This window comes from Heterodontus francisci, chromosome 13 (genome assembly GCF_036365525.1).
Source record: "Heterodontus francisci isolate sHetFra1 chromosome 13, sHetFra1.hap1, whole genome shotgun sequence".
Lineage (NCBI taxonomy): Eukaryota > Metazoa > Chordata > Chondrichthyes > Heterodontiformes > Heterodontidae > Heterodontus > Heterodontus francisci.
In genome coordinates, this window is record NC_090383.1 from 15,264,893 (window position 1) to 15,277,205 (window position 12,313).

The 12,313-nt window shown below is 45.9% G+C and overlaps 1 protein-coding gene across 5 annotated transcripts in view; it reads right to left on the reverse strand.

Moving 5' to 3' along the window:
* The window catches only part of kiz (kizuna centrosomal protein), a 218,049-nt gene that overhangs the window by 4,303 nt on the left and 201,433 nt on the right, over positions 1-12,313 (reverse strand). For 3 of the 5 annotated variants that reach the window (XM_068045741.1, XM_068045740.1, XM_068045743.1), the window contains one exon: positions 5,614-5,657. In XM_068045741.1, the coding sequence (XP_067901842.1) occupies positions 5,614-5,657 (44 nt within the window). Of the gene's footprint in view, positions 1-3,182; positions 3,235-3,519; positions 3,694-5,613; positions 5,658-12,313 lie in introns of those variants that run through there. The other 2 variants (XR_010976294.1, XR_010976293.1) reach the window with 2 other exon arrangements.

Consider the following 12,313-nt stretch of genomic DNA (forward strand, 5'->3'; position numbering starts at 1 on the left):
GGGGATAAGGGCTACCCCAGCAATGATGCAGAAGAGCGATACAATGCCCGCCACGGCTACACCCAAGCAACCGTTGAGCAGGCCATCGGCATGCTGAAGATGCACTTCCGCTGCCTGGATAAATCGGGTGGAGCTCGACAGTACACACCAGACAGGGTTGGGCGCTTCGGTGTTGTGTGCTGAGTTCTGCACAACACTGCAGTACAGAAGGGGGAGACCTTGCAGGATGATGAGGTATGGAAGCAGGAGACATCCTCGGACGATGAAGACACAGATGGCATCCAGCAAAAACCACGCATGGGAGCATGGACAGCAGTGATGGAGGGCAGACATGACGAGCAGCGAGCAAGGGAGACCAGACAACACCTGATTCTTCAGCGTAAAGCGTGGCTACCCAATCCAAACCCAACCAGACCTAACGACAAGTGTCGGGTTGGGTCTCTCTTCCGGGTCCAGCATTCGGGCTCGGGTCGGGTCTGGCTGGACGTGGACAGTGCTGCCTTGCTCCGGGAAGTAATCTTCAAATGAACATTCAGGACATGAAGGCAGGAAACGTGCAGTCCGGAATCCGCACTCTGCAGTAAAGCCTGGCTACCTGGCCAAACCCGACTACATGTGTCGGGTTCGGGTCGGGCATTTAAAAAAATTAAAGGACTCGGGGCCTGGGTCGGGTTTGGGTTTACTGTTGTCGGGTCGGGTTTTAATTTTATACCCGAGCCAGGCTTTACTTCAGCACTTCCACAATCCCTGAAATGCAGCATATGTTCCTCACACCACATACCATCATGCAGCTCGTCTGAAGTCTTCTGCCTCTGTAACATCGTCTCTTCAGCATGACTGGCAGCAGCTGAATGAGCCATTGCCCATGTGACTGCAACCGTGCAGTGCCACATCATACATATTGACATGGCAATGATGTTATTCCTTATACTGGCAGTATTGTCAGGCTTATGATGTAACGGGAAGGCACATAATTGATGCATGGTGGCAAGCATTATTTGCACAGGAAAGGCTGAAGTCGTCAGAAAAGCACATTTAATTAAACTGCAAATGACACAGACGTCTCACCCGTGCATACCCATATGTGTCAAGGTGTCTTTTTAAAAAGTTTGCGGGTTGTTACAACCAGGTGAGGAAGGGGTCTGAGGCTCCCCTCTTGCCCCTTTTCTGGTTTGGCCATAACAAAAGAGTTTATCTTTTAAAATACAGTGTTTTTAGCTTACCACCTCAGTGAGTCCTTGCTCACTGCTGTTTGATTGTAGTTGCAAATGAATCAATCAGACAGGTTTTCTTAGGTTTAAACAAGAAAGATGTGAGTTTATTAGCCTCATCACTCTAACTCAGTTAAAATTACTAAAATACGTGACGCATTCACACTAGCATATGAGATAAACACAGACACAAATAAATATAGAGGGGGAGAAAAAATTGGGGGGGGCGGCATTGAAGTAGGGTTGGCAATAAATGGAATCCAGTTACTGTCTTTGTTTTTGTTGTAAAGTCCTTGGTTGAAGTTGAAGTCTTGGAGTTCTCGCTGGAGCTTAGTGCACAATTTCCGACTTGCTTCTCTGGTACCAGAAGGCTGAAGAGAAGCTCTATCTTGAGGCCTGCACTGCCACAGTGGGCTTTCCTGGGACTTTGCTGGAGAGAGAGAGAGATGCATTCTCCTTTGAGTTCAGTTGCAGTCTCCCAAAAAAGCTTTCTGTGAAGCACAATTCAAACAGTCCCCAGTCTGGCCAGCAGGTATGTCATGTGACCATCTCTTTCTTTGAGACAGCATCTTCTGGGAGGGTTGTTGATTCTCAAAGCTCTCCAGTCACACTTGGTGGGGTGTGGAGTTCTGGCTCTTACACAGACAAAGAATGTTGATTATCATGATTGCCCAGACCAATCTTGTTAATTGAATCAGTGAGCACTCCCATTGTCTCTCTATTCAACTGTCTCTCAGAATGCAAATATGCAACCATGTTTTCAGCTGTTCAACTCTTTTTTTTAAACAAGTTATGTACAATGTCTAGTAAAAAAAAGTTTCAGTAGTGTCCCATATGACAAAATTAATATGCTTCCATTTGGCAGATGTGGTTTCCGTCACAGGGTGCTCTTTCGTGGTATGACCTCTGTGTTAACAGCTGGACTAGAGGCAGGCTGCTGAGCAGGACGCCCCTTAGCTTGGGATGACTTCGGCAGTGGTCCTCTGCGCGCCCGGGGCCTGGAGGGCCCCGGCTGCCTGAGAGCCTCCTGCGCCAGTGCAGGGCTGTCCTCCGGCGTCATGGCTGCTAGAGCTAGACTCACTAGCGGAGTAGCTGAGGAACTGGTGTCCACACTAGAATCATCCCAGACCCCAGATGTCCAGCGTAACCTCTCCTCCTCCCTCTCAAGGCTTGGTGGAACCTCACTGCTCTCCAGAGAAGGACCAGAAGCAGGAACACTCTCTAGGCTCCTGGTCCCTCTCTCGCCTTGCCATTGCTGCATCGAGCTCATGGCCAAGGTGTGGTGTGCAGGTCTGTGCATATCTGTGGAATCTAGCTCTCCATGAGGGTCGCCAATCTTTCAATGGATGAAGCCATGCACTCACATGCCTGGGACATGGCAACTATCATGGCTTGGATGGACTACCCCATCGTCCGCTCAAGTCTGTGCATGGCCTCTGGCATCTCCGCCAGATGTTGCCTTACCTCTCCCTGCAGCTCCAGCATGCCCTGTGCTGCTGACACCAGAGGTTTGTTATCAGCCTGGGGCTCAGCATGGGCCTGGCCATCCACAGTTCTCCGACTGTCAGAGGCCTCGGTTGTCTCAGCCTCAGCAAGCTGTTCGGGCGCATGTGTGGTGCTCTCACCAGCCTGTGACCCCAAATCTAATGCCGATCAGATACCCACAGAGTTAAGAGTATCTGTGCTGGTGGAAGTTGCAGGAGTGTCATGGGACGGTGCAACCTCAGAATGTGTCTCTTCCTCGAAGTTTCCAGGGCCTCCAAGGCCAACTTGGAGCATCGTGCTGCAAGATACAATGTGAAGAACAAATGTTGCATAGTATCTGCATATGAAATGTAATTAGTAATCATTCTGTGTTTGGCAATAATTCCTTTAAGACCCCAAGCTCCACATCCAGAATGGCACATGCTCCTTGGTTCCCGGCTAACTCCAGTGCCTCCTCTTCAGCTGGGGAGAACAGCCTCAGGTTGGGCACCCCACCTCCAGTCCTGGACACCTCCCTATTGTTGAGAGTCTTCTTCGCCTGGAAGAGCAAGGATGCAGATATTGAACATGGTCAAACATCAACATCACGGTTGCACCAACATGGGAGTTTCATCAACAGCTGGGGGATGCTTTGTCTGGTATACAGACTCACCCTGTCATGGGTGTGACATGCTCTGAGGTACAAACGAGGGTGACTTGATGCACATATGCAGCCAGTCATGTGCCATCAATCCTCCCTGACCTCCCTGTCTCTGAAATGGTAGTGGCACACCGTGTAGGCACAACCAGATCACACTGAGCAACTTTGAAACGTGCCACTTACCTTTGCCATGCGCATGAGGTCATTGACCCTCTTCCGACACTGGATCCAGTCTCGTCAGATGACCCCACGGCAGCTAATCCCCTCTGCAATCTTCGTCCAGGATTTCATGGTCAGGTGGGAGGACCTCTTCATGCCATTGCTGGGAAAAAGGTCCTCCCGCTGTTCCCTTGCAGCCTGGAGGACAGTAAGCAGGGAGACATAACTAAATCGTGGGGTCACCCTTGCTTGGATATCTGACATTGCCACAGGGACTCCCAGGGGTGCTGCTTGCAGGCTGCTGATGTTTGTAACACAGTTCTGGCCTTTCTGCTCCAGCACGATTCCCAACAATGCAGGCAGAGCTTGAATGCAGGACTGGCTGCTTTTTAAAGATGGCGCCAGCACCTGCTCACGAATCAGGTGACGCTGTTCATGGTGTCGCCGAGGCCGCCCCCACCACATGATTTGGGGGGGCTGGCTGCCCTGCATATTCTAATGATCCGCCAGGCTCAAGATTGCAGTGGCATGGCAGCGCACGTACGCCCGCCGCCATCAGCTGCAGCGGGAAAACAAAATCCTGTGTCAACCCCTCTGAGTAAAACTGTCCAATTTGTGCCAAATTATGGTTTTACGTCCAATGGGAACTCATTTGAGACTGACCAAGCTCATTTCATTTCACAATTGTTGGAAGTTTTTTTTATCCTATCTGTGTCGGAACTCAAACCCAAACCAGCATTCTAATCCGCTATGACCACCAATTCCTCTCCCAATCCCTCGTAAAACTAGATTTAAATGAATGTATTTTTCAAATGCTTTTTTCAAAAAAAAAGCAATTCACCCAAAAACAGGGATAACAACTGGAAGAAAATGGGAGCCATATAGGGAAAAATATTGGGATTACGGATATATCTGTAGTTGGCAATACAGTGAAAGAAAACTGGAGCTATTTAAAGATAAACAAGATAAGGAAGTGGAAAAGGTAAAAGAAATTTTAATTAGACAAATGATGGCATATTTCTAACACTTCAATATTAGGGTGACTGGATCAGGGAAAGAAAAGTGATTTCTGCAGAGGGAAGTGTGGCTGAAACATTTCACATTCTACAGGAGTACAGCTATTTTTCAATGTTATTCAGATTTCTTTTAAAAAAGATCAGAAACATAATCCTGGGAACTACTGGCATGTTTGCTTGATATAAACAGCAAGAAGGTATCAATTCAGGAACACTTATCAAAAACAAATTTTACAATTCCAAGCCATTGCTTGTTTAGGGAATGCCTCGCAATAGTATTAGAATTCTTTAGGAATGTAACAGAATTGTTGGATAATGAACATTAGACTTTTAATAAGGTGCCTCAAAATTTTTGTGGCTAAAGGGAAAGCTCTTGGGGATAAAAAGGTTGGCTGTATGTTGAATATTACGCTAGCTAAACAAAAGGGCTAGCAATCTAAGATGTCCTTCTAATTAGACAGCTGTGCACAAGAAACTGTCCCAGGTACTTGTTCCAGGATTTCCACATTTCTTACTGGGCTGGATGAAGCCAATAAAATAACATGTCTGTTATAGCACGGTTTGTGTTCACGCAAAGTAGTTTTGACTTTGCAGCAATACAAAATACGTACAACTGTCCGGATTTTAAATCAGCCGGATAGAATATCCGTTTCCAGTGGGCAAGGCTCTGCCCTGGAAGGGCAAGTTGGTAAAATTATTACTACACAGTCAAGGATGAATTAACGATTTTACAGAAAATTCTGCAGGTATGAGACAGTGGTCAGAATATACCTGTGCAGATAAATAGTTGGAAATTCTTTCTAAAGTGAACTTGCCATAAGTTAACCTCAGCCTGAGGTATAACATCTTTGGTCAAATAGCTGATTTGTGGAATAAACTGCGATCTTATGCAGCAAATATTGATTCGGTTGAAGGATTCAAAAGGGAATTAGATCAATTCCAGATACAGCAGGAACTCTGTGCAGAGGAAAGGAGTAGAAAGAATTGGTCGGACTGGGTTTTGAAACATGAATACATTAAGTTCATTACACTGAGGGAATGAACGGAAAGTGTTGACTGGTCTTTTCTATTTCCAGGTTTCTGCCTTCGTTCTCAAGCTTACCTTTAGATTTTGCAGGATTAATCCTCTCTGTTTTGTTTATGTGCCTGTTAAGATTAAATAAAGCAGTATTTAATAATTTTAAAAGCAAAACCTATATTCACCAACACAGTGGCACTCTGCATACCTGCACACCAATGAGCTATCTTTGCCCAAATATGCAAGTCCAGCTTGCGAATACTTTTCTGGTGCATCCCAGAAAACCAGGATGGGGGGAGCAGAATACAACTTTGGGTGCCAACATGGGTGCTGGCTGTAAATTCAGAGTGAGTGTTTTATTAGCACAGCTGAAAGTGGGTTTATCATGAGTAACCTGACTTAAAATCACTAAATATGACTTTAAAAAATACTGAACAATTTAATATTTCCATCGGTGCATAGTCAGTTTCTTAGCAAATTAAATATATATTTTGATATGAAAAAATTTGAAAATATACCTATTTTTGCCTGTTCGTTTAAGAAAACGAGCGCAATTTGAAGAGCATTCCCAAACTTGTGCAATCTCGCAATTTCTGCCTGAGGGCAGTTTTGTGTAGAGCCTGATTTGGGTGAACTGAATCTTGAACCAGCGTTTCAAAAACACAAACATAGGGGATTTAGGGTGCAACTCATGTTTAAAATTCCACAATCCTATTAGTGAATTCGACTGATCCTGCCCAAGTTGCATTGATATAACAGCAGAAACAAGCGGAAATGCGATCCCAACATTTCTATCTTGAACCCACTTATAGACTAAGGGTGTAAGCATGTATTAATATTGGCACATGGTGTTTTGCATACATTAATGCAGAACTGGCAAACAAATATTCACCTTTCAGCTACTGCTTGATGTACAAAGAGAAAACTCATTCTCAGCACTTTCACACCAAGGCCTAAAATACAAGTTTGTTCTAGGTTTTGTCTATTTGTTTGAAAGGGGACTGAGTTAAAATGTTATCCTTTCAACAACAGCATGTGTGTATATGTATTTTTATATATACATATATGGCATTTAATGTAATAAAACAAAGGTGCTTCACAGGCGCATTAAAAACAAAAAATGACACCAAACCACATAAGGAGATATGAGGTCAGATGGCCAAAAGCTTGATCAAAAGAGGTAGTTTGAAGGACCCTCTTAAAGGAGGAAAGTGTGATAGAGAAGCAGAGAGGTTTGGGGAGGGAATTCCAGAGCTTTGAGCCCAGACAATTAAAATCAGGAATGCTCAAGAGGTCAGAAATAGAGCAGCGCAGATATCTCAGAGGGTTATGGGGCTGGAGGAGATTACAGAGATAGAGAGGGGCAAGGTCATGGAGGGATTTGAAATTAAATGAGAATTTTTAAATCAAGGCGTTACTTAACCGGGAGCCAGTGTAGGTCAGAGAAAACAGGGTGATGGATGAACGGGATTTGGTGCGAGTCAGGAGAGGGGCAGCAAAATTTTGGATGATCTCAAGTTTACAGAGAGCAGAATGTCGGAGATCGGCCAGGAGTTCATTGGAATATTCAAGTCGAGAGGTGGACCGTTTCAGCAGCAGCAGAGGCAGGGCAGTGTTGGATGATGTTACGGAGGTGGAAATGGGCAGTCTTAGTGATGAGGCAGATTTGTGATCATTGTGAGCAGATTTGAGGCAGATTCATGTCGGGGTCAAATGTGACACCAGGATTGCAAAGAGTCTGGTTCAGCCTCAGACAGCTACGAGAGAGAGGGACGGAGTCGGTGGTTAGAGAGCGGAGTTTGTAGCGGGGACCAAAGACAATCGCTTTCGTCTTCCCGATATTTAATTGGAGGAAATTTCTACTCATCCAGTGCTGGATGACGTACAAGCAGTCTGACAATTTAGCAACACTGGAAGAGTCAAGAGAGGTGGTGGGTAGGTCGAACTGGCCGTCGTCAGCATACATGTAGAAACTGACTCTGTGTTTTCGGATAATGGGACTAAGGGGAAGCATGTAGATAAGAAACAGGAGGGAGTCAAGGTAAGATCCTTGGGGGACACCAGAGGGAACTCTGAGGGAGCGGTAAAAGAAGCCATTGCAGGTTACAGTTAGATAAGAATGGAACCATGTGAGTGCAGTCCCACCCAGGTGAACAAAGGTGGAGAGGCATTGGAGGAGGATCATATGATCAACCGTGTCAAAGGCTGCAGACAGGTCGAGAAGGACGGGGAGAGATTGTTTTCCTTTGTTAGTCATTTACAACTTGGATAAGAGCCATTTCGGGACTGTGGCAGGGGTGGAAACCGAATTGGAGGGTGTCATGCCAGGTCCCCACTTGCCAAGAATGACGCACATTAATTTTGTCATGAACATTGATTTTAAACAGTTACTGGAGTGAGGGGAGGACATGTTAAACAGATCAGCTGTGGCTGGAAAAGAGTGTGTTTGGAAGGGCAAAGCAGCCATTCCCTGACATTCAACCCACAATGGACTTTTGATCACCAGATGTTGAAGGTGGGGGAGCTTGCATTCCAGGTTAACTGCTAAGATGGCTGAATACACAAATGGACATCATCAAACCAGCTAGTCACATGACTAACTTGCTGGGCAACCTGAGTCTTTTGAATTTGTACAGTTTGGGCAGAAAGCTGTTTGCTCCTGGACTGAGAAGATCTCTCTCCTGTCTGCTCCCATCTCTTTCTCACAAGCCTCTGAATCCGCTAAAGACACATGAACCTCAAGAGAGAAAAGTCTCCTACAGCTATCAAGGTTTAAGAATAATACTGGGCCCCAACGAAAAGCAAGATTTACCTACAATCAAGGACTCTGCAGTGAGCTCGAAGAACTGTAAAAAACAAAACTCTTCAGATACAGCCTCAAACATTTCCACTTTATTTCTCTTCTGCTCTTTCCTGTCTCTATTTGCATTAACGCATATGCATACTAGCGTGGGGCACAGTTTGTATCCGTAGGCGTCAACCGAATGAAAGTTTAAGTTTAATAAATTTCAATTTTTCTTCTTTAAATCTAAGTAAGCCTGTCTGTGCTGGTTTCTTTGCCTTATAACTGAAAAGCGGTGAACAAGGATTCACGAAGGGGGAGTTAAAAGCACGGTGTGGTTAAAATTAAACCCTGTTACAGTAAGACCAGGTGAAGGCTGAAAGGGAACCCTAGACCTCTTCCTCACCTGGTCATAACAGAAATTTGGGTGCTAATGTCCGGAATTTTACCCACAGACAAATGAGAGAAATTGAAAGTGGAAAGCCAAATTGTTCCCAATCAAAAAGAGCAAGATTTCAATACAGGTTTTCTTGTGGTTGTGTGTGATTGAATACTAACGTGTCTGCAACTGAAGCTAGTAGCTCTCCAAGCCAGGATGAAGTAACTTGGGATAAGTTAAAAGCACTGTCTATCGAGGAGTTGAGAGAAATGGCTGAGCAGTGTGGGATCACTGTACGTGTTGTTCAGCAGGGTGGGACAAAGCGCAGAAGAGCAATAGTTATAGGGGACTCTATAGTCAGGGGCACAGATCGGCGCGTCTGTGGACGTGAAAGAGACTCCAGGATGGTATGTTGCCTCCCTGGTGCCAGGGTCAAGGATGTCTCTGAACGGACAGGGGGCATTCTGAAGGGGGAGAGTGAACAGCCAGGAGAGTGAACAGCCAGAGGTTGTGGTACACATCAGTACCAACGACATAGGCAGGAAGAGTGATGAGGTCCTGCAGGGGGAGTTCAGGGAGTCAGGCAGAAAGTTAAAAAACAGGACCTCTAGGGTTGTAATCTCGGGATTACTCCCTGTGCCACGTGCCAGTGAGGCTAGAAATAGAAAGATAGTGCAGCTAAACACGTGGCTGAACAGCTGGTGTAGAAGGGAGAGTTTCAGATATCTAGACCATTGGGATCTCTTCAGGGACAGATGGGACCTGTACAAGAAGGACGGGTTGCATCTAAACTAGAGGGGCACAAATATCCTGGCTGCGAGGTTTGCTAGTGTCACTCGGGAGGGTTTAAACTAGTGTGGCAGGGGGGTGGGAACCAGAGCAGTAGGACAGCAAGTGTAATAAATGAAGGGGAACCAGTAAATAAGGCCGGTAAGACTAAGAGGAAGAGCAGGCAGGGAGATGTTGCGGAGAACAGCGGGACTGGTGGTCTGAAGTGCATTTGTTTCAATGCGAGAAATATAACAGGTAAGGCAGATGAACTTAGAGCTTGGATTAGTACTTGGAACTATGATGATGTTACTATTACAGAGACTTGGTTGAGGGAAGGACAGGATTGGCAGCTAAATGTTCCAGGATTTAGAAGCTTCAGGCGGGATAGAGGGGGATGTAAAAGGGGTGGGGGAGTTGCATTACTGGTTAAGGAGAATATCACAGCTGTACTGTGGGAGGACACATCGGAGGGGTCATGCAGCGAGGCAATATGGGTGGAGCTCAGGAATAGGAAGGGTGCAGTCACGATGTTGGGGGTTTACTACAGGCCTCCCAACAGCCAGCGGGAGGTAGAGGAGCAGATATGTAGACAGATTTTGGAAAGATGTAAAGTTAACAGGGACAGGGGTGGGTGATTTTAACTTCCCCTATATTGACTGGGACTCACTTAGTGCTAGGGGCTTGGATGGGGCAGAAGTTGTAAGGAGCATCCAGGAGGGCTTCTTGAAACAATAGGTAGATAGTCCAACTAGGGATGGGGCCATAATGGACCTGGTATTGGGGAATGAGCCCGGCCAGGTGGTCGAAGTTTCAGTAGGGGAGCATTTCGGGAACAGTGACCATAATTCCATAAGTTTTAAGGTACTTGTGGATAAGGATAAGAGTAGGCCTCGGGTGAAGGTGCTAAATTGGGGGAAGGCTAATTATAACAATATTAGGCAGTAACTGAAGAATTTAGATTGGGGGTGGCTGTTTGAGGGTAAATCAACATCTGACATGTGGGAGTCTTTCAAATGTCAGTTGATTAGCATCCAGGACCAGCATGTTCCTGTGAGGAAGAAGGATAAGTTAGGCAAATTTCGGGAACCTTGGATAACGCGGGATATTGTGAGCCTAGTCAAAAAGAAAAAGGAAGCATTCGTCAGGGCTGGAAGGCTAGGAACAGACGAATCCCTTGAGGAATATAAAGACATTAGGAAGGAACTTAAGCAAGGAGTCAGGAGGGCTAAAAGGGGTTATGAGAAGTCATTGGCAAACAGGATTAAGGAAAATCCCAAGGCTTTTTATACATATATAAAGAGCAAGAGGGTAACCAGGGAAAGGGTTGGCCCACTCAAGGACAGAGGAGGGACTCTATGTGTGGAGCCAGAGGAAATGGGCGAGGTACTAAATGAGTACTTTGCATCAGTATTCACCAAGGAGAGGACTTGGTGGATGATGAGCCTAGGAAAGGGAGTGTAGATAGTCTCAGTCATCTCATTATCAAAAAGGAGGCGGTGTTGGGTGTCTTGCAAAGCATTAAGGTAGATAAGTCCCCAGGGCCTGATGGGATCTACCCCAGAATACTGAGGGAGGCAAGTGAAGAAATTGCTGAGGCCTTGACAGAAATCTTTGCATCCTCATTGGCTACAGGTGAGGTCCCAGAGGACTGGAGAATAGCCAATGTTGTTCCTTTATTTAAGAAGGGTAGCAAGGATAATCCAGGAAATTATAGGCCGATGAGCCTTACATCAGTGGTAGGGAAATTATTAGAGAGGATTCTTCGGGACAGGATTTACTCCCATTTGGAAATAAATGGACTTATTAGCGAGAGGCAGCATGCTTTTGTGAAGGGGAGGTCGTGCCTCAATAATTTGATTGAGTTTTTTGAGGAAGTGACAAAGATGATTGATGAGGGAAGGGCAGTGGATGTTATCTATATGGACTTCAGTAAAGCCTTTGACAAGGTCCCTCATGGCAGACTGATGCAAAAGGTTAAGTCACATGGGATCAGAGGGGAGCTGGCAAGATGGATACAGAACTGGTTCGGTCATAGAAGACAGAGGGTAGCAGTGGAAGGGTGCTTTTCTGAATGGAGGGATGTGACTAGTGGTGTTCCGCAGGGATCTGTGCTGGGACCTTTGCTCTTTGTAGTATATATAAATGATTTGGAGGAAGATGTCGCTGGTCTGATTAGTAAGTTTTCGGACGACACAAAGGTTGGTGGAGTTGCGGATAGTGATGAGGATTGTCAGAGGATACAGCAGGATATAGATCGGTTGGAGACTTGGGCGAAGAAATGGCAGATGGAGTTTAATTCGGACAAATGTGAGGTAATGCATTTTGGAAGGTCTAATGCAGGTGGGAAGTATACAGTAAATGGCAGAACCCTTAGGAGTATTGACAGGCAGAGAGATCTGGGCGTACAGGTTCACAGGTCACTGAAAGTGGCAACGCAGGTGGATAAGGTAGTCAAGAAGGCATACGGCATGCTTGCCTTCATCGGTCGGGGCACAGAGTATAAAAATAGGCAAGTCATGCTGCAGCTGTACAGAACTTTAGTTAGGCCACACTTAGAATATTGCGTGCAATTCTGGTCGCCACACTACCAGAAGGACGTGGACGCTTTGGAGAGGATACAGAAGAGGTTTATCAGGATGTTGCCTGGTCTGGAGGGCATTAGCTATGAGGAGAGGTTGGATAAACTCGGATTGTTTTCACTGGAACGACGGAGGTGGAGGGGCGACATGATAGAGGTTTACAAAGTTATAAGCGGCATGGACAGAGTGGATAGTCAGAAGCTTTTTCCCAGTGTGGAAGAGTCAGTTACTAGGGGACATAGGTTTAAGGTGAGAGGGGCAAAGTTTAGAGGG